The sequence below is a fragment of the Peromyscus leucopus genome, chromosome 2 (genome assembly GCF_004664715.2).
Source record: "Peromyscus leucopus breed LL Stock chromosome 2, UCI_PerLeu_2.1, whole genome shotgun sequence".
Classification (NCBI taxonomy): domain Eukaryota; kingdom Metazoa; phylum Chordata; class Mammalia; order Rodentia; family Cricetidae; genus Peromyscus; species Peromyscus leucopus.
The window spans coordinates 142,260,399-142,285,587 of NC_051064.1; the positions used below are offsets into that span (position 1 = coordinate 142,260,399).

At 43.5% G+C, this 25,189-nt stretch overlaps 1 protein-coding gene across 1 annotated transcript in view; it reads left to right on the forward strand.

Moving 5' to 3' along the window:
• Fbxo42 (F-box protein 42) overlaps positions 1 to 25,189 on the forward strand; it is a 67,865-nt gene that overhangs the window by 2,230 nt on the left and 40,446 nt on the right. Inside the window, exons 2-3 of the mRNA XM_028880701.2 lie at positions 20,309 to 20,574; positions 23,691 to 23,807. Coding sequence (XP_028736534.1) covers positions 20,325 to 20,574; positions 23,691 to 23,807 — 367 coding nt within the window. The 5' untranslated portion in view covers positions 20,309 to 20,324. The remainder of the gene's footprint in view (positions 1 to 20,308; positions 20,575 to 23,690; positions 23,808 to 25,189) is intronic.

A 25,189-nucleotide genomic window follows, 5' to 3' on the forward strand; every position in this document is an offset into this window, starting at 1 on the left:
TTTTTTTTTAAGATTTATTTTTATTTTTAAAAAAATGTGTGTGCGTGCCTGTACATGAGAGAGAAAAAAGACGGGGACAAGGCTAGAGAGAGAGAATCCATGTGTTAGCAGAGGCCAGAGGCATCCGATTCTCTGGAGCTGGAGTTACAGGCAGTTGTGAGCCTTCTGGTGTGGATGCTAGGAGTTGAACTTGGATCTGCAAGACCAGTAAACACTTTTAACCACTGAGCCATCTCTCTAGCCCCAGGATGCTTCTTAATGTCGATTTCTGGAAGGGCTTTATTGAATATCATTTTATGTAGCTGTGTGATGTAGCCTGTAAAGAGCAGGCAAAGAACAAGTTAGCCATACCTTCGGTTTATAACATGCTGAAGCCTCCAGGGAGGCTAGTCTAGGGATGAAGAGTATGCGATTATGTGTTTTCGGGTGTTTTAATTAGTGAATTAACAATTCTTTAGAAAACCCAAAGCCCTGTGGTTCAGTAATGGTATTCCCACTTTACAAGATCATTATGTAGATAAAGAGATAAGTTTGTGAAAGCACTCTGAAAAATGTTTACTTTGAAATATGTAAAATAGTTGGTCATGACAATGCAGGTCATTGATCCCAGCACTCAGGAGGCTTAGATAGGCAGATCTCTGTGTGTTCTAGGCCAGCCTGGTCTACTTACTGAGTTCAAGGATAGTCAGGGCTTCATAATGAGACCCTGACTTAAAAACAACAACAACAACAACAAAAGATACAATACAAGGGAAATAGAAGATTATCTCTCTAATAAAACATCTATTAAAAGGCCCCCTCTCTGTGTTGGGTCCTTAAGGAAAGCAGTACTGATGATTCTAAGTTCAACTTTTTATCTAAAAGTTGCCTAGAGCCTGGTTGGAAAGCCAGACAAGAAAACTAGTTGCTTATTATAGTACAGTGAGTGCACTAGTCCAACCTGGAGAGAGAAGGGAGGTTCTCAGAGCTGGGTGAGGAGGGTGTTCTCCAGCTTTGCCTATTCTGTTAATCATTTATTTCTTAAAAAAAAAAAATGTTTTTTTAAGATTTATTTTATTATGGGTATGAATTTTTTATCCTCAATGTGTGTTCACATGTGCTTAAACTTAGTGTCCTCAGAGTTTAGAAGAGGACATGGGACTTCCCAAATCTGGAGTGGTGGATGGCTGTGAACCACCATTTAGGTGCTAGGAATCCAGCCATTGTCCTCTGGAAGAGCAGCTGGTACCCTTACCCACTGAGGCATTTCTCCATCTCTGGGGTTTGTTTATTTCTTGTCTTAGTATGTATCCTGTGCTAGCCCAGGTCCTCACCACTCTCCTTCTGCTCCCCTAGGGCTGGGGTTCTAGGTGTGCACGGCTACACTACACATAGCTTAGGAAAACTTAATTTTTTTGTTTTTGTCCTGAGTTCTTTCCCCTTTTGTTCATTCACTGTCATGATGCTTCCTACATAGCCTGGCCCACTTAGGCTTTCTGAATTGTCAAAGATCCAGCAATCTTGGGAGAGCTTTTCTGAGTGAGTCACAGATGAAGCAGGAAACATTCCCCTCAGTGAGTGTCCCTCAAGTTGTGAATGAGGAAACTTCAGAGTGACACTTTTTTTTTTCCCCTTGAGACAGGGTTTCTCTGTGTAACAGTCCTGGCTGTCCTGGAACTCACTTTATAGATCAGGCTGGCCTTGAACTCACTGAGATCTGCCTGCCTCCACCTCCCAAGTGCTGGGATTAAAGGCAAGCAGCACCACTGCCTGGCTAGAGTGACAATTTTTATTTATTTATTTTTGGACAAATCAGCACATGAGCATTGTGTTTTAAGTGCTGCTACAGGGGTGGTGGTGGTGATGATGATGATGATGATGATGATGATGATGATGACGGGGACCTAATCCTGGCCTTGCAAACACAAGGTAAATACTTTGCCACTGAGCTACATCCTCAGCCCTGTTTTGTGTTTTTATTTTTCAGTGTGATTAGGTCTTTTGCCTACATGTATGTTTGTGCACTATGTACATTCCTGGTGCCCACAGAGGCCAGAAGAGGGCATTGGATCCTGGGAAACTGGAGTTACAGAGGGTTTTGAGCTGCCATGTGGTTCTGGGAATCCAGTTCAGGTCTTCTGGACAAGCAGGGAATGGTCTTAATTGTTGCTGAGCCATCTCTACAACCCTCTCCCCCCATTTGTTTGTTTTTTTGAGACAGGTTTAGTTGGTTCCAAGCTGGCCTGGAACTTGTCACCTTCCTGCCTCCTACTCCCCAGGCTTGGATTACAGATGTGCACCATGCCCAGCGCTGTGTATTTTCACTGACCTTGAACTCACTGTGTAGCAGAAGATGACCTGGGATTTCTGATCCTCTTGCCTCTGCCTCCCTAGCACTAGGACTCCAGGCCTCTATTACCAAGCCTGATTTATTTGGTGCTGAGGATCCAGTTGTAGGCTGTGTGTGCATGCTAGACAAGCACTCTCCCAGCTGAGCGGCATCCCCAGCCACTTGTTATGCTGTGTTGTAACAATTTGTTGCATGGAAGTAGGATATGACCTATATATATGTCATTTTAAAATTACCTAGAATTGAGTGCATAATACATGTTATTTCTGAAATTGTTCCTGTGACATTACAAGTCTTGGAAATTATGACATAATGCCATTCCTGTTGCTTGAATTTTGCATTTGCTTACTGATGCATCTATTAGAAGGCAAATTTGCTGTGAATTCTGGATGTTCTTCTTGTATTAAATTTTTTTACCTTTATTTGAAAAAAAAATGCACTTTGTTTTTATTCTGTTTTGGTTCAGAAGGTGGAAGTATTGCACAGTACTTTGAGATGGTGTAGCCCGGCGGTGGTGATGCACGCTTTTAATCCCAGCACTCGGGAGGCAGAGCCAGGTGGATCTCTATGAGTTCGAGGCCAGCCTGGTCTCCAAAGCAAGTTCCAGGAAAGGCGTAAAGCTACACAGAGAAACCCTGTCTCGAAAAACCGGAAAAAAGAGAGAGAGAGAGATGGTGTGTTTTTATGTGCATATGTGAATCTGATAAACATGTAGGTATTATGTAAAATTTTATTGTTCTGGATTGTAGTTTAGCTTAGATAATCTTCTTTTCCTCCCTTCCTCCCTTCCTTCTGAATTGAAGCTGGGGACTTCTGCATGCTCTGGTCACAGCCCCCACTCTGCCACTTTCCCCTTGAACTATGCTCTTAGCCCCTGGCAGTAACTGTTTCACATTTCGACATAGTTATATGAAGTTTTGAGGCAGTTCAGTTTCTACAAAGGCAACCGAGTTTTAATTTTAGCTGGTAACATTCCTTAGACTAGTTAGCCATGCTCTTCCAAATGCTCCTTTATTCCTAGGCAGGCTGTTTTACATTTTTTTGCTCTTCATTATAAAGTTTCTTTTAAAAATTTAAAAAGTGCGCTTTCTCTCTTTCTTGTGTGTGTGTGTGTGTGTGTGTGTGTCTGTCTGTCTGTCTGTCTGATGGAACCTGGAAATCACAAATTGGCTAGACTGTCTGGCAACCAGGCCAGTACTGGGACTTCAGGTACATGCTGCTCTGCCCTGATTTTTGTATGTGGGGTGGTCTGAATTCAGTACTTTCCCACTGAGCTGTCTCCTGAGCCTTAATTGTGGGAATTCAGACATTTCTAGAAGTAGGCTGGTTAAGTCACCTGGCATGTCCTTTAAAAATGTTAGAGCTGTCAGTAGCATCTAGAAGCTGGGGCAGCGGAGGATGGGGAATGCACGGTTAATGGGTGTGGACTGTTTGAGATGGGTAATGTGCACAATTAGCAAAAGGACTTAATGCCACCAAAGTGTACACTTCGAAACAGTAGTGAGTGGAATAGTTGATTACAAGAAAAAGTTGAAACAGGGCAGGGGAGCGGGCACTGAAGAATTGGCTCAGCAATTAGAACACTTGGCTGTTGCTCTTCCAGAAAAGCTGGGTTCAATTCCTAGCACCCAAAAGGTGGCTGACAATTGTCTGTAACTTCAGTTCTATGGGACCTGACCTCTTCTTCTGGCCACTGAGGGCACTGCATGCAAGCAGTGTACAGACATACATGTAGGCAACACGTTGATTCACATAAAATAAATAAAAAATAAATCTAGGAAAGTTTTTCTTTTTTCTTTTTTGTTTTTTCGAGACAAGATTTCCTTGTGTAGCCCTGGCTATTCTGGAATTCACTCTGTAGACCAGGCTGACCTTGAACTCAGAGATCCGCCTGCCTCAGACCCTGCCTCCCCATGACTGGGATTAAAGGCATGCCCTACCACCACTGGGCTAATCTAAAGAGCTTTTTTTTTTTTCTTGTTTTTTTTCCGAGACAGGGTTTCTCTGTGTAACTTTGGAGCCTGTCTTGGAACTCCCTCGGGAGACCAGGCTGGCCTCCAACTCATGGAGATCCTCCTGCCTCTGCCTCCCGAGTGCTGGGACTAAAGGCGTGCATAACCATTGCCCGGCTCTAAAGAAGCTTTTAAACAGATCTGGGGATGTAGCTCAGTGGTAGAGTATTTGTCCAGCACACACAAGGTCCTGGTTGGCTTCAATCTGTAGCACCTTCCTCCCGGAAAGGAGTAAAAAAAAGCAAAGAACAGGTCGGGGCAGGCGAGATGACTCAGCAGTTAAGAGTGTGTAGTGCTCTTGAGAGGACCGGGGTTCAGTTCCCATTACCCATATCGGGCAGCTAACAACCACCTGTAACTGCAGCTCCAGCTCCTATTTCACTGGCTTCTGTAGGCACCTGCACTGAGTCCCGTACTTATACATAATTAAAAACAAATCTTTTTTTTTAAATATATTTTTATTTTTATGTGCATTTGTCATGGGTGTCGAGGTGCCCTGAAACTGGAGTTACAGACAGGTGTGAGCTGCCATGTGGGTGCTGGGAATTCAACTCGGGTCCTCTGGAAGAAGAGTTAGCGCTCTTAACCCCTAAGCCATCTCTCCAGACCCCTAAAAACAAATTTTAATAAAATGTCATGCCAATGGCCTTTTGGTTTAAAGAACAAGGGTTCAGGTGGTTATTTATTTGAGACAGAGTCTCACTGTTTGCTCAGCTTGGGTGGCCTGGAAGGCTACATTTACTATGTAGCCCAGGCTGACCTTGAACCTTTTTTTTTTTTTTTTTGAGACAGGGTCTCACTATGTATCTCTAACTGGCCTAGAACTTCTATATAGATATATAGATCAGGCTGATCTCAAACCCATAGAGATCCATGTGGCTCTACCTCTCAAGTGCTGGGATTAAAGGCATGTGTCACCATGCACAGTTGGCATCTCATAATTTGTTTTTTTTTGTTGTTGTTGTTTTGTTTTGTTTTTGTTTTTTTTTTTTTTTAAGATTTATTTATTTATTATGTATACAGCGAGTGTTCGGCCTGCAGGCTAGAAGAGGGCACCAGATCTCATTGTAGATGGTCGTGAGCCATCATGTGGTTGCTGGGAATTGAACTCAGGACCTCTGGAAAAACAGCCAGTGCTCTTAACCTCTGAGCCATCTCTCTAGCCCCCTGTTTTTTTGTTTTTTTCTTTTTGTTTTTTGAGACAGCGTTTGTGTAGTTTTGGTGCCTGTCCTGGATCTCACTCTGTAGACCAGGCTGGCCTCAAACTCAGAGAGATCCGCCTGGCTCTGCCTCCTGAGTGCTGGGATTAAAGGCGTGCGCCACTACCGCCCGGCTCTCAGTTTTTTATCTTTTCCATGTGTCAGTTCAATGTATTAAATTTTGTCTTTGTATTAACTTTTTCAGTATGAAGTACCTAGTGGAGTCATTTAGGAACAATGCTTCATGGGAATGTGATCTGAGCACTCAGTGGCTAAAACAGGAGGTTTGGCTGTTCTGGGCTGTATCACTCAATGATAGAGAGCTCACACAGCATACCATGTCCAAGATTGATCCCCCAGCATTGAAAAAAAAAAAAAACAAAAACAAAAGATACAGTAAGAACTTGGGGTGCTTCTACTTACTTATTTGCCAGTACAACCCACATTGGTGCACTCTGTTTATCTAGCATTGCTCCTGTTGGAAGTGTTTGCTGTTTTTAATTTTCTTGTAGTGCTTAGGATTGGACCCAGGGCCTTGAACATGATAGGGAAGTGCTTAACCACTGAACTAAAGCCCATCCCATTTCAAGTCTTGATTTATGGTTTGTAGCTTTAATGAAGTAACAGACTAAATATGGTGTCATATACCTGTAATCCCAGCACTCGGGAGGCCGAGGCAGGAGTTTGGAGAGTCTAGGTATCGTCCTTCTCTTGTATGGATGCTGTGTGGTGGGGTGTGTCAACATTCCTTTAGAGTTTGTAAGCTGATCCAGAGTAGTCGACGTGAAACAGTGAAATTAGGATTATTCATTATAGTAGGGCATATTCTTACTTGTGGGTTCCTTTAAAGAATTTATCATAGCTGTGTGCCTCTCTGTCTTCTGGTAATGGGATGGAATCCAGAGCCCTTTGCCTAGGTAGGTGCTTTTTTCTTTTTCTTTTTTTTCTTCAAAGTTTTTAGTCAGCATATAAAATACTGGATTTCATTTTGACATTTTCATATGTATATATCATTTTACTTCTCATATTTGCCCCTCTTCCAAATATTTATTTCTAAAATTTGTTACTTTTTTATTTTATTTTTTAGAGACAGCGTTTCTCTGCATAACAGCCCTAGCTGTCTTGGAACTCAATTTGGAGACCAGGCTGGCCTCGAACTCACAGAGATTCTCTGCCTCTGCCTCCCGAGTGCTGGGATCAAAGGTGTGCATTACCACTCCTGGCTATGTTACATTTTTTGAGTATGAGGATGACATGGTACAACCTGTGGGAATTATTTCTCTTTTTCCACCTTGTGGGTCCTGTTGCTAGAACTTAGTCGACTGTTGGGCTTGGTTGTCAAATGACCCTCGATGTGTAGTTGACATAGAAACTGGCCAGCAAGAGGGAAGTGAGCGTTTCTTCTTACTCTGTCCTTTAAATGCTGACTGTAGCCATCCCTGCTTTCCCACTGTGGGAGTACATTAGGAGGGGACACAGAAAATTGGGGACAATCTGTGATGGCACTTTCCATGTATCTGGACATGGTTTCTTTTTGTTTTTGAGGTAATCTCCCTCTGTAGCCCCAGCTGGTCTAAAATGCATTATGTAGAGGAAACTAGCCTTGAACTTGCAGCAGACCTTGGTCCTGGGGATCACAGTATGACCCACGGATGGACACTGTATCTTTTTGTTTGTTTTGGTTTTGGTTTTTTCATGACAGGGTTTCTCTGTGTAACAGCCTTGGCTGTCCTAGAACTTGCTCTGTAGACCAGGCTGGCCTCAAACTCATAGATCTGCCTGCCTCTGCCTCCACCTCCTGAGTGCTGGGATTAAAGATGTGAACCACCATCATTTGGCTTGTTTTGTTTTTTTTGAAATGGTCTCACTATGTACCTCTGGCTGTTCTGGAACTCGCTCTGTAGATCAGGCTGGCCTCAAACCACAGAGATTCACCTCTCTCTGTCTCCCAAGTGCTGGGATTAAAGGGGTGACCACCAGCTGGCTAGACCCTGTATCTTGAGGTTTACTTGTTACCTTCGCAAAATTCTGGCTCTGTGTGTTACATCTTATTATCTTCCTTCTATTTATTGTCTTTGTCTCCCCTTCCGTGGAAACCATAGCAATGAGAAATGAAGTGTGGGTTTTAATTAGGATTAGTGGGTAGAATCTAACTTGTGAGGTAGTGAAAAGAAGAAGCTCTCTGCATGGTTGTATGAATTGGCTTTGGTCTTGTAGGCCACCTCACTCGTGTTCACACAGCTCTAGACAGTGATAGCGCCTGTGGAAGAAGGTCAGAAGGAGACCTCACTGGCTGAGGGTCCTACCACTCTCCAGGTCGAGAGGGCTGTTTCAGAAGTGGAGATGGCCAACAAGAACAGAGCCAGAGGTTCAAAGACATCTGACCATGTCTGAGGAACAGGGCTCAGTGGTGGAAGTGGAATCTGTAAGAAAGGCCACTAATCTCACTGGTAAACAACCCCCCCACCCCCACCCCTCGGGGCACAACCTGGTAGACACCGTCTGATCATTCTTGTTTGTTTGTTTGGAGTCAGTGTTTTTCTATATAACCTAGGCTGGCTTTCTACTTGCTGTGTATCCTTAGGTGGGCCTAGAACTCATGATCCTCTTGTCACAGCTTCCATGCTGCTGAGATTACAGGAGCCCATCTCCCCACCTCTCATAACCAAGCAGCAGAATACACCAAGTAGGTGTCCTCTGATTCAGTCATTCATTTTATTCTGACACTACCTGGAGGTACCAAGGTTGAGGGTTCAGGACTGCCAGAGTGACCCCACTGCCATTCCAATGCCAACTGTAAGGCTGGTTTCTCCTGACTCCTTTGGACTCACTGAGCCTCTGCAAACACTACATAGACTACTTTATCATAAAGATAGTGAGGGAGTGCTGGATTGGTAGAAGATCTGCATGTGGTCCCACAGAATAAACCAGCTGTGATCCCACACAGAATCACATCTCTCAGCACTGATCGGGGCCCTGATAGGATTGCTGGAGTTTGCTGGCCACCAGTCGGAAAACACTAACTCCAGGGTCAGTGAGAAACCTCTCAAAGGAATAAGGTGAAGAGTGATAGAGGAGCAATCTCCTCTGGCCTCCATGTGTATGCACTAGAAAAAAATAACATAGTAAGTGTTGCCTACAGTGAGTCATGTGGGAAGCGCACAAAGTCTCTGTATCCCTGGGCACCACCCTCTAGATGCCTCTACATGGTCAGTAGTCTGGACTCTCCCCAAACTCAGATTCCTTCATTTTACTTCTGTTTTTTTTTTTTTTTTCTTTTTAAAGACAGAATATTGTGTAGCCCAGACTGACCTCAATTATAGATGAGCATGACTTCCTGATTCTACTGACTCAGCCTCCTGAGAGCTGGGGTTATAGGCTTGTACTACCATGCCTAGTGACTTTTTGAGTTTGGTTGATTAAATCGTTGGCCATTGGTAGTCAAGTTAGCAGTTGGAAGGTGGGCCAATGTGTTCGCCTTCTAATTATGCCTTAATCTTTCCTATGGGCAGCGCCAATCCTGAAGCTCCTGGGGCTGCAAGCTGTAAGTCAACTTACTGGTACAGAAAGATTCTACTTTGGAGATTCTCTGGTTTTTAGGAGTTGTGTGCCAGGAAGTAGAAGAAAGGCCAATTATATATTTCACAGTTATCACAGTCACACAGGAATTCTTAGGATTGAGCATTTCAAGGTTATATTTTACAACTAATCATTAACATTAACTTCCTCAGTAAAGAACTTTGTGGTCATTCATTAGAGTATTGACAGCCAGGCATGGTAGTAGGTGCCAGTAATCCCAGCACTGTGAGGCAGAGACAGACAGATCGATGTAAATTTGTGGCCAGCCTCACTACATATCAAGTTCTTGCCTTAAAAAACAAACACAGGGGCTGTTGAGGTGGCTCAGCAGTTAAGAGTACTGGTTGTTCTTGTAGAGGGCCTGGGTTTGGTTCCCAGCACCCACATGATGGCTCACAACCTCTGTAACTTTAGTTCCAGGGGATCTGATGTCCTCTTCTGACTTCCACAGGCACCAGGTACACGTGTGATGTACAAACATATGTGCAGGCAAAACACTCACATAAAAGATAAAACAACAACAAAAAGGTGTTAAAATTGCCTGGGAGTATAATCAGATGATAGAGTGCTTGCTATGGGTTTGATCCTCAACGGTATAAGAAAGCAAAATACTGATATTATAAATACCTATTAGTATGCTAGAGAGGTGAGGTTTTAAAAGCACACAGGCTTCCTGACATCCATTGGAGATTAACAAAGGTTAAAGGTTCATTTAACGTTTAGAAGCTGAAATTCCTTGTGGAAGAGTGCTTTAGATGTCTGTGGAGCCCACTCATCTCCACCTAATGTCTGTTTAAATTATGTGGGTAACAAAAGGGGTAGTTGAGGCCAGCTGAACTACTGTGGTGGGTTCTAGGCTAGGGCAACCAAAGCTGTGGGACCCAGTTATAGCATTGCTTTTCCCATTATAGACACCTCAGTTTTGCAAGTTTTTATTATTACAAGGGATGTGCTCAAAGCTGCCTCTGCACATGTGCTGTGTGTATATGACTGTTTGCAGTGGAAAGATGCCTGAAAATTACCTTGCTCAGTCAAACCCCCTCCCCTGTTTATATATTTAAATGGATGGATGTTGCCAAATGAAGTACTTAGACTTTTCTGCCCTCTTTTCCTTCTGCCTATGCAGTAGCAGAAATCATTCGGATGGCATTTGCAAATGCAGCTCTAGGAAATGTTAGGAAAGACCATTTCACTCTGCAGAACTGGTGTCCAGAGCACAGTGAATTAAGTTCATAAAGCTGGTCCTTGTATGGACACAGGCCTGCTGTGGATGAGTGAGCTGCTCTGCTCCTCTTCAACTGACATCATGAAGCAGTGGGCTTACCATGTCACATGTTTCTCTGCATCATGAGTTTTCTGGCCTGTATAACTTTGGAATAAGGTTTGGACTTTTTCTTCAGTGGCATTAAACTAATATCATATGAAAACCTATTAGTGAAACACCAAGCTCTGTTTAATAAGGTTATAAAACTCTGTGATTTGACTGTAATAAAGTTTCATTGATAGAATCAGTTGAAGTTTATTAGATAAAAGTAAAATACAGTGTAGGTAGTTAAATCTTATTAATAATTGACCTAAATAATGTAGTGAGAGAGCTGGACATGGTGGCACAGGCAATCAGGAAGCTGAGGCAGGAGGACTAGCCTGGACTGGATAGAGACCAAGTCTGGGGGAAAAAAAAAAGGGCACTGTTTCTAACTTCCCTTTTGATATTTACTGTACTTTACAGCCAAAGCCTTCTGTTTAAAGTTATAGTTCTATACCAAATTATTATCTTTTAAATTCTGTTATTTTTATGTATTTTAATAATTTTTATTTATATTTTATTTATTTATTCTTTTTTTTGTTTTGTTTTGTTTTGTTTTTCGAGACAGGGTTTCTCTGTGTAGCTTTGCGCCTTTCCTGGAGCTCACTTGGTAGCCCAGGCTGGCCTCGAACTCACAGAGATCCGCCTGGCTCTGCCTCCCGAGTGCTGGGATTAAAGGCGTGCGCCACCAACGCCCGGCTATTTATTTATTCTTATTTAATATTTATTTTTATTAATATTAATAAAATAATAAATAAAATATTTTTATTTAATTTTATTATTTTTATTGCATCCGTGTGAAGGCATCAGATCCCCTGGACTGGAGTTACAGACAGTTGTGAGCTGCCGTGTGGTTGTTGGGAATTGAACTCAGGTCTTCCAGAAGAACAGCCAGTGCTCTTAACTGCTGAGCCATCTCTCCAGCCCCTGTATACCAAATTATTGTAAGCAGAGTTATCCTATACTTTGTATGTTCGTACCATCTTTCCTTAGATATAGAAATTCAGGGCTAGTGAGGTGGCTACTCGGGTTAAAGTGTCTGCTGCAGCCCGGCAGTGGTGGTGCATGCCTTTAATCCCAGCTCTCGGGAGGCAGAGCCAGGCGGATCTCTGTGAGTTTGAGGCCAGTTTGGTCTACAGAGCGAGATCCAGGACAGGCACCAAAACTACACAGAGAAAACCCTGTCTCAAAAAACCAAAAAAGAAAGAAAGAAAAAGGTGTGTGCTGCACAATCCTGGCAACCCGAGTTCAGAGTCTGCAGCCCTCAGCCTTCACAGAGGTGGAAGGAGAGTTGTCTTCTAACCTCCATCTGTGCACCTTCCCCATCAATAATAAACTTAACTACAGAAAAAGGAAACCCAGCTCTCAGGTGTGGTGGCACAAACCTGTAATCACAGCTCTCTGGTGGCATAGTCAAGAGGATCATGGGTTCAAGACTGACTTGGCTATATGATACCTGTCTTTTAAAAAAAAGATGGTGCACGCTTTTAATCCCAGCACTTGGGAGGCAGAGGAAGGCGGATCTCTGTGAGTTCGAGGCCAGCCTGGTCTACAGAGTGAGTTTCAGGAAAGGCGCAAAACTACACAGAGAAACCCTGTCTCAAAACCAAACCAAACAAACAAAAAGATAGAGCCAGTATCTCCATTTTTGGCTGAAGATGTAGCTTGCTTAGTGGTAGTTACTCAGTATCTACAAAGTCCCAGGTTCAGTCCCCAGCACTGCATAAGGGGAAAAATGCAGGTCTCAAAAAATAGAAGTTAGAGCCAGGTGGCACACTCTTTAATCCCAGCACTCGGGAGGCAGAGGTAGGTGGATGTCTGTGAGTTGGAGGCCTGGACTATGTCAAAAGACTGTCTCCAAGCAAAAAGAATGCTGATGGGTAGGTAATACAGTAAGTAATACAGATAGGTAATTTGAGGACATAGTTTATTTTCCTGTTTTATTAAAGGGAATCCTAATTGGGTAACAGACATGTTAACCATTGAAAAAACCCTTACTGCTGCTGACATCTGTTATTAAATGTGGGATGCTTTATAGAAGCCACTCAGTGGTGTCTGTATCAGAGGAACTCAGTTTGCTTAATAGCAGCAGTACAGTGGTAGTTATGCCAAAACATTCTGTTTCTAGACTTTTTTTTTTTTTTTTGTTAAATCATTGACTGCCAGGAGTGAAGGAGTCTCCCGATTATGAGCTTCTGTTACTATAGATAAGATATTTTAATATCATGAGTGTGGTCAAAACATCTGTTTGAGTGCCAAATGGATTTTACCCTTTTTTTCTAGTGTGTTTTCTAACTGGCAAATTATCAGTTTAAGAACTAGTAATGTGAAACCCTTCCATCCCCACTTTCCTTTTGATGCTCTGAAATCCTACCTGTTAGCCACGTGGAATTGAGCACATCTCTCTAGCATCTTACCACAGTGGGTGAAGTCCTTGCCTCTCTTGAGCTGTTCAAGCTTGATACCACGCATAATTTAACATACACTGCTCTGCTGTTGCTCACGTATGGTATGTGTTATTAGCTATTAGTGGGACTATTCTCTTTTTGTACCTTTTGTGAGATCCAAACAGTATTTTAAGTAATTAAAACAATTTAATTTATGTGTGTGTCCCAATATGTGCATGCCACAGTGGATATGAGAGGGCAACTTTTGAGAGTTGGCTGTCTCCTTCCACCATGGCACCCAAGGATGGAACTCAAGTTGTCAGGTTTGTTTGGCAAGTACTTTGACCATCTCCCCAGCCCTGAGTATAGTGTTATTGTTTGTTTTTTCTCTTTCAGGGGCCTGCCACCAGCTCCCAAATAAATCACACACAGAGGCTTAGTCTTATTTATAAATGTCCGGCCTTAGCTTGGCTTGTTGCTAGCTAGCTTTCCTTAACTTTGAATTATCCCAGCTACCTTTTGCCTTTGGGCTTTTACCTTTCTCTATTTCTATATGCTTTTCATTATTTCTTACTCTGTGGCTTGCTGTGTAGTTGGGTGGCTGGCCCCTGATGTCCTCCTCCTTCTCTTGTTACTTCTCTTCTTTGATCTCTCCTCTCCCAGATTTCTCCTTCTGTTTATTCTCTCTGCCTGCCAGCCCCTCCTATTTCTCTCTCCTGCCTCACCATTGGCCATTCAGCTCTTTTTAGATCATCAGGTGTTTTAGACAGGCACAGTAACACAGCTTCACAGAGTTAAACAAATGTAACATAAACAAAAGTAACATTCCTTAAAATAATATTCTACAACATATGGTACTTTGGTCCATGTACATGTTGCATTGATATTTGTTGACTTCATGAAATAATGGCAAAATATTATCCTTTATAATTTTTCCACTTTCTGTAACTTTTCATTTGACTTGGTACAAAGATAAGGATGATAAAGGCAGGATAATCTTAAGGCTTAGTGTTCTCTTTGGGTGAACCGTATTATGATTGTGTATAGAATTCTCATCCAGCAGTGTTTGTATTGTCGGGAGCAGCACTGTCATTAGCTCACACTGGTACCTCTGAGGTGGGTGTTATGCCCAGATCGTGACCTCCAGAGTAGACCACCGAGGACGAGTGTACCAGAATGCAAAAGCAAGGTTTATTCTGCTACAAGTCATGACAGGGAACTCAACTCACTGGCAGTGAGGCAGGGAGGAGTTACTCTTTCTTGGGGAAGTTAGTTTTTATAGGCAAAACCCACAAAATTTCTTAGAGGGAAGGGGGTTAGTATGGGTCCATTCTTGATTGGTCCAGTTTTTCCCGGGCCTGGACTTTGTCTTATTCTAGCTTATCTGTTTGCCCAGTCAGGAGTTTTACAACCCATCTCCAGGGTCTGGTCATGTTATCTCTGGAAAGGGGCATCTCGTGGTTAATCGGTTACCATCAGACACCCTGACTTTGTTCTTTTGAAAACACCTGACTTCACCCTCTCCAGGAAGGGGGAACTGACTCAGTTTTGTTTATTTTTAAGATATCTCTTTTCTCAGCTCTTTTGGGTTTCTGGGGAAACTGTGTCTGGGTCTTTTATCTCCAGTGCTGAGATTAAAAGCGTATTCCCATTCCATTTGGTTTTGAGACAGGATCTCTATAGCCCAAACTGGCCTGTGTTATGCCCAGATCGAGTCCCCAAAGAAGCCACTGGAGACTTTAGGTACAGAATGCAAAAGCAAGGTGTATTCAAATCTCTCACACGCAGCAGGGAGGTTGGAAGGAGCGCTCCCCTTTGTGAGGCTAGTTCTTAAAGGCACAGACCATATAATTCATTTCAACCTGCCTCCCTCTTTTAGTCTTTTGGTTGAATATCCTGACTCTATGTTTTTTAAAGTCCCTGTAGCAGATACAGCCACCTGGGAAAAAGGGGTCTAAGTTCTTATCTACACTTAGGAATCCTGGTTTAAGCTTCTCTTTGTCTGTAGGGGATAGAGTGGTGGTGAGGGGTTACTGAGGTATCACAGTGGGAACTTCCTAATTTCTAACAGCATGTCTGTGACTATGGTCAATTTTTTTTTTTTTAAGATTTATTGATTTATTATGTATACAGTATTCTGCCTGCATGTGCCCTTGCAGGCCAGAAGAGGGCACCAGATCTAATTGCAAGTGGTTGTGAGTCACCATGTGGTTGCTGGGAATTGAACTCAGGACCTCTGGAAGAGCGGTCGGTGCTCTTAACCTCTGAGCCATCTCTCCAGCCCGGTCAAACTTTTTTAAAGTTATGAAGAGCAAAATGGATTTTGTTCTGAATCTTCAACTGCATTTTAACTGAATCAACTGAGTTTCAGTTTTATCTGTCTGTCTGTCTGTCTGTGTACATGTTCTTTGTGCATGTGGGAAACGTGTGGGAACTGGCTCTTTCCTTCTACCATGTGGGTTCCGGGGATTGGACTGAGGTCATCAGGCTTGGCGTTAAGGTGTCTTCCCACTGAGCCCTCTCACCTACCTTGAAATCTTATTGGAGACAGTCTCGTGCTGAAGCTGGAATTCATTGGTTCAACTAGTGTGGCCAGTTGGCAAATAAAAATTGACATTCTCAAAAAACAGACAGACAAACAAAAACCCCACTCTTTCTGCTTCCCTCTTTAAAAACAAAACAACACTTGAGAACTTAAGGGACACAAACACATATTAGTTTTGGCCAGCAGACTACCTTAGCTCACTCAGTGACTTAAAGAGAGGATTTGCTGTCTTGTGAATCGTTTCTGTTATTTCTGTTATAAAGGGATGCAAGGTCAGCATACAGGTGCTCTGAGGGTGTGGTAGTTTGAATGTAATTGGTCCCCATAAGCTCATGGGGAGTGGCACTGTTAGGAGATGTGGTTTTGTTGGAGTACGTATGGCCTTGTTGGAGGAAGTGTGTCACAGTGGGGTGGACTTGAGATGAGGTCCCATATATGCTCAGGCCACGCTCAGTGTCTTAGTTCACTTCCTGTTGTCTTTGGATCATGATGTAGAAGTCTCAGCATCTTCTCCAGCACCATGTCTGCCTGTATGCTGCCATGCTCCCCTCCATGATGATAATGGACTAAACCTCTGAAACTGTACGCTGCCACCTCAATGAAATGTTTTCCTTAAATGTTGCCATGGTCCTGGTGTCTCTTCACAGCAATAGAAACCCTAACTATCTAGGAAATATCTAGGAAACTCAGGCTCATTGGGATGCCCCACAGAAGGCAAAGAAGCCCAGTTAAACAGCCTGTCTTCGCGTTCTAGGTCTGTTGAGTTGACTTCAGATTGTGAGTTTCCCAAAGACCATCACTGGGGAAAGAGAAGAGGTCTGTCAATGGTGAGGATGAGAATTTGTCTTTCGAAACAGCTTCATGGAAACCACATTCCTTGAGTTAATGCATTTACGTAGGAGATGCTTTAGGCCAAATGAAAACAAAATAAAACAAAACAACATTCAGAGCATGAACTGCCTCTGTGTCCTCAGGGGCTGTGTGTCCTTGATCACAGAAGTGAGAAGGAAGCACTGTGTGAATTGGTGTGGTATACAGTTACCAAGGAAAGGCATCTGCCACCCATTGTGTCGGGCGGAGCTAGCAAGTGAGCCCTTAGGGCATGGGACTGATGTTTCTGTGAACCATGCAAGGATTGACAGTGAAAGCTCCTTAAAACTTACAGAGCCAGTGGGAATGCTGCTACACAGATTTGCTAATTGTGCTTTTAGAAGATTTGGACAGGGGCTGAATTGTTTTCTTGAATCAGACAGATTTACTCTGCTTGGGAAAAATAGAAATGTAAATGACCTTCCATAACCTCCTCTGATTCAGGTGTTCTGAGGCCAGCCTGGGCTCACGGTCAGTGATGTGCTGGGCTGGCTGATACATTTGAAGTAGATGTAAACGGTGGCCTCACCCAATGCCGGTTTTTTTTCTTGGATTTTTTTTCCTTTGGTGAGTTTAGAGCAGAGTGAGGTTAAAGTAACACAGTAAATTAGAGAAGGGAATCAGTTGTGTGTATGCAGAAGTGAAATAGGAGCAGAACTCTTTAGGGAACAGGGGGGTGAGGGGAGTGAGAGTGGGAGTGGTAGGGGGAGATGGGAAATAAGCTCCAAATGCTCGTTCGTGTGCCTGCAGAACAGTGTATATAAGAGTCAGGGTGTGGAACTGCGGGAAGCAAGCAAAGGGAGCTAAGCCAGGCGTGGTGGCTCACACTTTACAGTCCTAACACTTGGAAAGCTGAGGTAGAAGGAGTTCAAAGACAGTCTAGGCTACAGGATGTCTGGGGGGGGGGGGGAGCAAACAGGAGGAGCTAGAGAGCTAGCTTAGAAGATCACTGAGTTCAGTCAAGCCAGCCTGGTCTACAGAGTAAGTTCCAAGACAGCCAGGGCTATGCAGAGAAACCTTGTCTCAAAAAACCAATACCCACCCCCCAAAAAAGAAAGAAAGTAAGCCGGGCGTTGGTGGCGCACGCCTTTAATCCCAGCACTCGGGAGGCAGAGCCAGGCGGATCTCTGTGAGTTCGAGGCCAGCCTGGGCTACCAAGTGAGCTCCAGGAAAGGCGCAAAGCTACACAGAGAAACCCTGTCTTGAAAAACCAAAAAAAAAAAAAAAAAAAAAAAAAAAAAGAAAGAAAGAAAGTAAAAAAACTGTATTCCTTAGCTGAAAAATACAGCTAAGTTGTTTGCCTCTTCAAAGTCTGCCAGAGCTTTGCAGCCAAGTCTTCTTGGAGTGGTCCCTAGCCAGTGCCTTAGCCAAATAGTGATAGAGGAGCTTCATTCACCCTGTCCATTCTTCACCAGATCTTTCTAATTGGTTGTCTTAGTAAGGTCTGTGAGCCAGGCTTGGTCAGCTTGGCATCATGATCTGTGTCTCCCCTTGTCTGGTCCCTGCTTCTCCCATATCCCTTAGAGAGTTTACTCCCCACTAAACCTTTTTGGTCCTCATTCTGCTTAGCTCTTTCTCCTTTCAGTCTATTGGGACATAACTTTCTTGTTGAGACAGGGTCTCACTGGGTAGTCCTGGCTGGCCTTGAACTCACAGAGTTCTTCCTGACTCTTCACCTATCAAGTGTTGGGATTAAAGATGTGCACCACTACACCTGTTTTTATATAAATGACATTTTCTTAATTTTACTGTTTTTACCTTAGGCTTTGCACATGCAAATGACTTGTTTGCCTTTGTGTACGATATAGAATTTCTGTGAGTAGAGCTAAGCACAAAAAGAAATTTATCTTCACTAGAAATAGCTACTGATGAGCATATTCTGATCAACTCTTGTGAAGTACAGGAGTATTCATTCAGCCCGTGACTTTTTCACAGACAGTCACTTCTGTTCCCAATTAGGAATAGAATTTTTTTTTTTCCCGAGACAGGGTTTCTGTGTAGTTTTGGTGCCTGTCCTGGATCTCGCTCTGTAGACCAGGCTGGCCTGGAACTCACAGAGATCCACCTGGCTCTGCCTCCTGAGTGCTGGGATTAAAGGCGTGCACCACCACCACCACCACCACCACCACCACCACCACCACCACCACCACCACCACCCAGCTAGGAACAGAATTTTACCAGCACTTTTGGAACTTGGTATGTTAATTACTGTCCTCGATTATAATAGCACAGATGAACTTTGAACTTGTGTGAACAGTCATGCAGTAAGCATTCTGCCCTCTTTGCAGAGAGTTGCTTCTGAGAGATATGTATGTGACATGTACCTGTCATTCTTAACGTCATAGGTTTCCATTGTGAATGACAGTTCATACTGTCATTCTGTTGTTAGGCATTTGGGTTTTTATTTTTATTGCCTAGGTTTGTCATATTTTCTGTTGTCCATATTGCTTTATAGTTGGCAGTTTAGCCAATTAAGCCTGTTCTTAGAACAGTCATTATTCTCTAATTGAATTGTCCTGTGTAAGGACAAGCACTCTAATCGTGCATTCTACTGTTAAACCCTATTACCCCCTTTCAAACTGATATACATACACACATACATACATACATACATACATCTCCCCCCACCCCCCAGACAGGTCTCATTATGTACCTTAGGCTAGCCTCCGACTCCTGCTTTCATCCTCCCAAGTGCTGGGATCTCAGGTGTGCGCTTGTACTTGTCCACTGTACCTTGTCTTAAAGCTGCTGATTTTTTGTTTGTTTGATTGTTTTTTAAAGATTTATTTATTTATTATGTATACAGTGTTCTGTCTGCGAGCCAAATCTCATTACAGATGGTTGTGAGCCACCATGTGGTTGCTGGGAATTGAACTCAGGACCTCTGGAAGAGCAGCCAGTCAGCCAGTGCTCTTAATTGCTGAGCCATCTCTCCAGCCCTTGTTTTTGTTTTTTTAAGACTGGGTGGGTGTCTGTGTGTAGCCCTGGCTGTCCTAGAACTTACTCTGTAGACCAGACTGGCCTTCAACTGAGAGATTCACCTGCCTCTGCCTCCCAAGTGCTGGGATTAAAGGTGTGCACTGCCACCCCTTCACCCCCCAACCCCAGCTTAAACTGCTGTTTCTTTTTTTTTTTTTTGTTTGTTTGTTTGTTTGTTTGTTTTTTCGAGACAGGGTTTCTCTGTGTAGCTTTGCGCCTTTCCTGGATCTCGCTCTGTAGACCAGGCTGGCCTCGAACTCACAAAGATCCACCTGGCTCTGCCTCCCGAGTGCTGGGATTAAAGGCGTGTGCCACCACCGCCCGGCTAAACTGCTGTTTCTTAACTCAGATCTTCCTAGTGTTTTGCTCTTTTGTAGGACCCAGAGTTAGTTTTTCCTTGTCAGTGAGAGGTTTTGGATCATTGGCTGTTCCCCGAATCATGTATTAGTCAGATTTCGGAGTTAAAGGAATTAGGAAATAACAGGTTTTCTAGGTTGTTTTGCTTGCTTGAGACAGAGTCTCACTATGTAGTTTTGGTTGGCCTAGAACTCACTATGTAGAGTTTAGGCTGGTCTAAAACTCAGATCTATCCACCTGCCTCTGCTTCCCAGGTGCTAGAATTTAAGCTGCTATGTTACTATGCTCAGCTTGTGGTGGGTTTTATTTGTTTTTAAGATTTATTTTTAATGTATTTGAGTGTTTACCTGCATGTATGGTCTGTGTACTAACACACGTGTGCAGTTCCCATAGAGGCCAGAAAATGGTGCTGGGTCCCCTGGAATTGGAGTTCAGGCTATTGTGAGCCACTGTGTGGTGCTGGGAACCAAACTTGAGGCCTATCTGTGGAGTGCTCTTAACTGCTGAGCCTTCTCTCTAGTCCCAGTTTCCTTGTTGTAAGGTTACACTAGAACTTGATGCCATTCTAGAGGAAGGAGGATGTGATGGGCTTGACATTTGAACTCTATCAAATTCTGATGGTTCCAGCCAGTGTGGGGAAATGCTGGAGCAATTTCATGCTGTGTGGGAAAGAGTCCACGAGCAGCTCAGGTACTCAGCTGCTTCGGAAAGTTGTACACTGATGTTTATTTCTTACCCTCTACAGCTTCAAGTGGGATGTCATGGCCAGCTCCTCTGACAGTGAAGATGACAGTTTCATGGCTGTGGACCAAGAAGAAACTGTACTGGGAGGGACAATGGAGCAAGATGAAGAACCCCACCCAGTGTTGGAAGTTGAAGAGACAAGACATAATAGGTCCATGTCTGAGCTGCCAGAAGAGGTTTTGGAGTATATCCTGTCCTTCCTTTCACCATACCAGGAACACAAAACTGCAGCTCTGGTCTGCAAACAGTGGTATCGGCTTATCAAAGGTACTGTGGCAAAGACAGAGGTTATTTCAAGTTGGTTTTTTGTGTTTGTTTCTTTGTTTTTTCAAGATAGGGTTTCTCTGTGTAGTTTTGGAGCCTGTCCTGGATCTCGCTCTGTAGACCAGGCTGGCCTCGAACTCACAGAGATCCACCTGGTTCTGCCTCCCGAGTGCTGGGATTAAAGGCGTGCACCACCACTGCCCAGCTTATTTCATGTATTTTAAAGAGATACTATTTATTTGTGTGTGTGTGTGTCTGTCTGTCTGTCTGTGTATGTATATGCTACATGTGTGCAGATACCCTTAGAGGCCAGAAGAGAGCATCAGATCCTCTGAATCTTGAGTTATAGAAGGCTGTGAGCCCTCTAATGTGGGAGCTGGAATTGAACTCAGTCCTTTGGAAGAGCAGCAAGAGCTCCTAAGTGCAGAGCCCTGGTTATATCAGCCTTTATTGAGTAATTTAGTTTTAGAGCCCCCCTTTTTTAAAATTTGTATTTATTTTTATTAATTGAAAACTTAGACAATACATTCTGATCATGATTTCCCTTCTAGCGTCTCCTCCCAGATCCTCCCCATTTCCCCACTCCTCCAACACCAAGCCTTCTTTTTTTTTCTTTTTTAATTTGTTTCCAACATAATATTTTTATTGATTATTTGGGAATTTCATATTATGCACTCTGATCACACTCACTTCTCCGTCCTCCAAAGTCTGCCCCTCTACCTTTGTGACCCCCCCAAAAGAAAAACATGAAACAAAAACATGTCCAATTTGTGTTGCCCATATACTCACTAGAGCATGATCAAACTCCTGGTGGCCAGCCCCTTATAGAAAACTGAGTTCTTCTCCACCAGAAGCCAGTAACTGTGGAGAGCTACACTTCAGTATCCTTATCACAATTTTTAAGAGCTCTCTTTGATCACTGTGTTGACATCCATGGTCTAAACTGCCACTGGAGACCATGCTGAGGTCTGTGGCACGTGCTGAGGCGTGTGGTCCTTACTGTCGCTTGAAACCATGTGGAGGTCGGTGATCCGTGCTCCCGCTGACTGTAAAGGCAAGGAAGCTACCTTTGCAGTGGTATAGATGACTGCAAACTCATAGTTGAGAAGAGGGGCATAGAAGGCTTCTGTGGCAACCCCCACCCCTATCCCCCCAAAAAAGTAACAACCTGGACAGAAAAAGCCATGGAAGAGAACTCTTAGACTCCCTTTTTTTTTCTCCCTTAAAGACATTATGGTTGCAAAAATTACTATTAGATAAGTTAACACATTTTTCTTTTTTTTTTTTTTTTTTTTTTCTTTTTTTTTTTTGGTTTTTCGAGACAGGGTTTCTCTGTGTAGCTTTGCGCCTTTCCTGGGACTCACTTGGTAGCCCAGGCTGGCCTCGAACTCACAGAGATCCGCCTGGCTCTGCCTCCCGAGTGCTGGGATTAAAGGCGTGCGCCACCAACGCCCGGCAACATTTTTCTTATCTTAGTTAATTTTATGAACAGCTAGAACATGAATTTATAATACTATACAGTTGTATAATAGTAATAGTTAATTTATTTATAGTTTCAAAATGATATTTTTTGTTTTGTTTTTAAAGATTGATTTATTTGGCCAGGTGGTACTGGCACATCCCTGTAATTGCAGCATTTGGGAGGCAGAGGCAGAGGCAGATAGATCTCTGAGTTTGAGGCCAGCCTGGTCTACAAAGCAAGTTCTAGGACATAGGACAGCAGAGCTGTTACACAAAGTAACCCTGTCTCAAAACAACAACAACAACAACAAAAGGTTTATTTTTCTTCATGTGTATGAGTGTTTTGCCTGTATGTATTTTCTGTGCTCCATGTGCAATGCCTGGTGCCTGTGGAGGTCAGAAGAGAGCATCATATGTCTAGCACTGGAGTTACAGACAGCTCTGGGCCTGGTGTGTCTGTTTATTGTATGTACTTGTTAGTGTGGGTATATGGAGATCCAACTAGAGGCTGACTCCAGTGTCTTTCCTCAGTTGGTCTTTTTAAATCATGTTTTTATGAAGCAGAAGTGGGGATAATAGAGATGTTTTAATATATGCTTAAACATAAAGAGAAAGAAAGGTGTACTGGAGAGATGGCTTAACAGTTACTCTTCCAGAGGACCCTCTGCACTTGGGAGCGCTAACTTTAAGAAAAATTATGTATTAGTTTTACATGTATGTGTGTATGACTTGAGTGTGTGTGCACCATGTGTGTGCTCGTGCCTGTGGAGGCCAGGAGAGGGCGTGGATCCTCTGGAGCTGGAGTTGCAGGCAGCTGTGAGTCACTCACCATGCTGGGAACAGAACCTGGGTCCTCTGCAAGGGCAGTGAATGCTCTTAACTGCTCCATCAACTCTCCAGCCCCAAGCTCCTAATTTTTATCTATTTATTTTTATTTCATGTATTTGGGTATTTTACTTGCATATATGTCTGTGTAACACGTGTGCCTGGTGTCCACTGAGGCCAGAAGCGTGTGTTGGTTCCCCTGGAGCTGGAGTTGCTGACTGTTCTGAGCCTCTGTGTAGGAGTGAACGTGGGTCCTCTAGAAGAGCGGCCAAGTGCTCTTAACCACTAAGCCATCACTCCAGCCCACCCAAGCTCTTAACTTTTAAGACACAGTCCTTAGACACACATTTAACATTTCATAATCTATTATGTAATAATGTACGTCTATGTTCTCGCTTAAACTAGAGAATCCCTGATTGCCATGCTCTAACTGCGGAGCTTTTTGAGCAACTTTTTCATTACAGACACCGCTTCATTGGATTCTTCACAAAGACAAATTACTCCCCACCCCTCTGCTTTGTAGTAAATGCTACCAATTATCTTTATTGCCACATGATATAACTGAAAGTGGACAAGGGTTATCATGTGACCTGATTTAGTAACCTTGCACACATCTCTGAACCTCCTGTACCCTGGTAAAATGTAGTTCTTTCAATTTTGACATTTCTTGATTCCATTTCCTTTCTTTGAATAAAAATGAGAGAAATTTGGACTTCATCAAAACATTCATGACTTATACAAGTGATAAAACAGTTAAAAGATAGAATTGTTATGATTTCTCCCCCCACAAGTTAGATATCCAAGCTGACGCCTTTGGTTTTTTTCATCTTTAGGTGTAGCTCACCAGTGTTACCATGGTTTCATGAAGGCTGTCCAGGAAGGAAACATCCAGTGGGAGAGCAGGACTTACCCTTATCCCGGAACGCCCATCACTCAACGGTTCTCCCACAGTGAGTATCCACATGGGAAAGCAGGTCCCACACTGCCTGTGCTTGTGTTTCTAGAAACTGTTTTGGAGGCATGCACGTTGTCTGGCTTTTTAAAGAAGAGAATGGAAAGTGAGAGTTTCTAACAGAATTAGGAAAAGTGAGTCTAAACATGTTGTAAAGGCTGGCATGTAACTCAGTGGTAGAGTGCTTGCTTCACAAGGCCCAGGGTCCAATCCTTGACACCTCCACAGATGAATTGCTGGGGCTTGTTAATTTTATATTATGCTTCATTTGATTCTCCTCCAGCCCCAGCCTCCTGAAGGTGAGGATTTCAGGCATCTGCCACCATGCCTGGCTATATTTTGGGCTTTTGGTAGGAAGGAACATGTATTTGTTACCTATATCATAAAAAAAGGACCCTAAAACTGAACAGCTTAAAATAGTATTTCTTCCCTGTTCTTGAAGGTGTGGGGTTTGGAGGTGGTGTTCTGGTTTAGGAGTGTTTCATGGAGTTGCCGTCATTGCTGTCCAGAGCTTCACTGTTCTGAAGCTTAGACTTGGATTGGGCATCCTCTTCAAAGGGGGCCTCAGTTTCTTATTACATGGACCTCTAGCGAGAGCCAGCCACACTGTCAGCCGCTTACTGTAGAGCAGATGATGAGAAGGTACCCAAGAAGGAAGGAAGCCAGAGCATTTCTTCACAATCACTGAAGTGAGTGCATCTCTCCCTTTTTATTCTCTTGGTCACACAGGGAATGGTAGGGGCTGTAAACACCAGCAGGTGAAGATCCTTCAGTGCCTCCTACCTGCAGATTGTTCGCTAGGCTTCTATCTGGAGATGTTTAGAAATAGTTATGACTTGTTGTAGTCTTTTTTTGTTTGTTTGTTTTTTGTTTTTTGAGACAGGGTTTCTCTGTGTAGTTTTGCGGTGCCTTTCCTGGAGCTCACTTGGTAGCCCAGGCTGGTCTCGAACTCACAGAGATCTGACTGCCTCTGCCTCCCCGAGTGCTGGGATTAAAGGCGTGCACTGCTGCTGCTGCCGCCGCCGCCACCGCCGCCGCCGCCGCCACCACCACCACCACCACCGCTTAATTAAGGGCGGCTCTCTTACAGTTTCAGAGGTTCTGTGTCCATTATGATCATGAAGGCCCATGGCAGCGTGCAGGCAGACGTGGTGCTGAGAGCTGAGAGTGCTACATCTTGCAGGCAACAGAAAGTGAATTGACTGTCACATTGAGGGAAGCATGACAAAAAGTGACCTCAAAGACTGTCCCCACGTTGACACACTTCCTCCAACAAAGCCACACCTCCTAATAGTGCCACTCGCTTTGGGGGCCCTTTTCTTTCAAACTACCACACTCATTTATTGCTTTGGGGTTGGATGAAAACAGACCAAAGACACA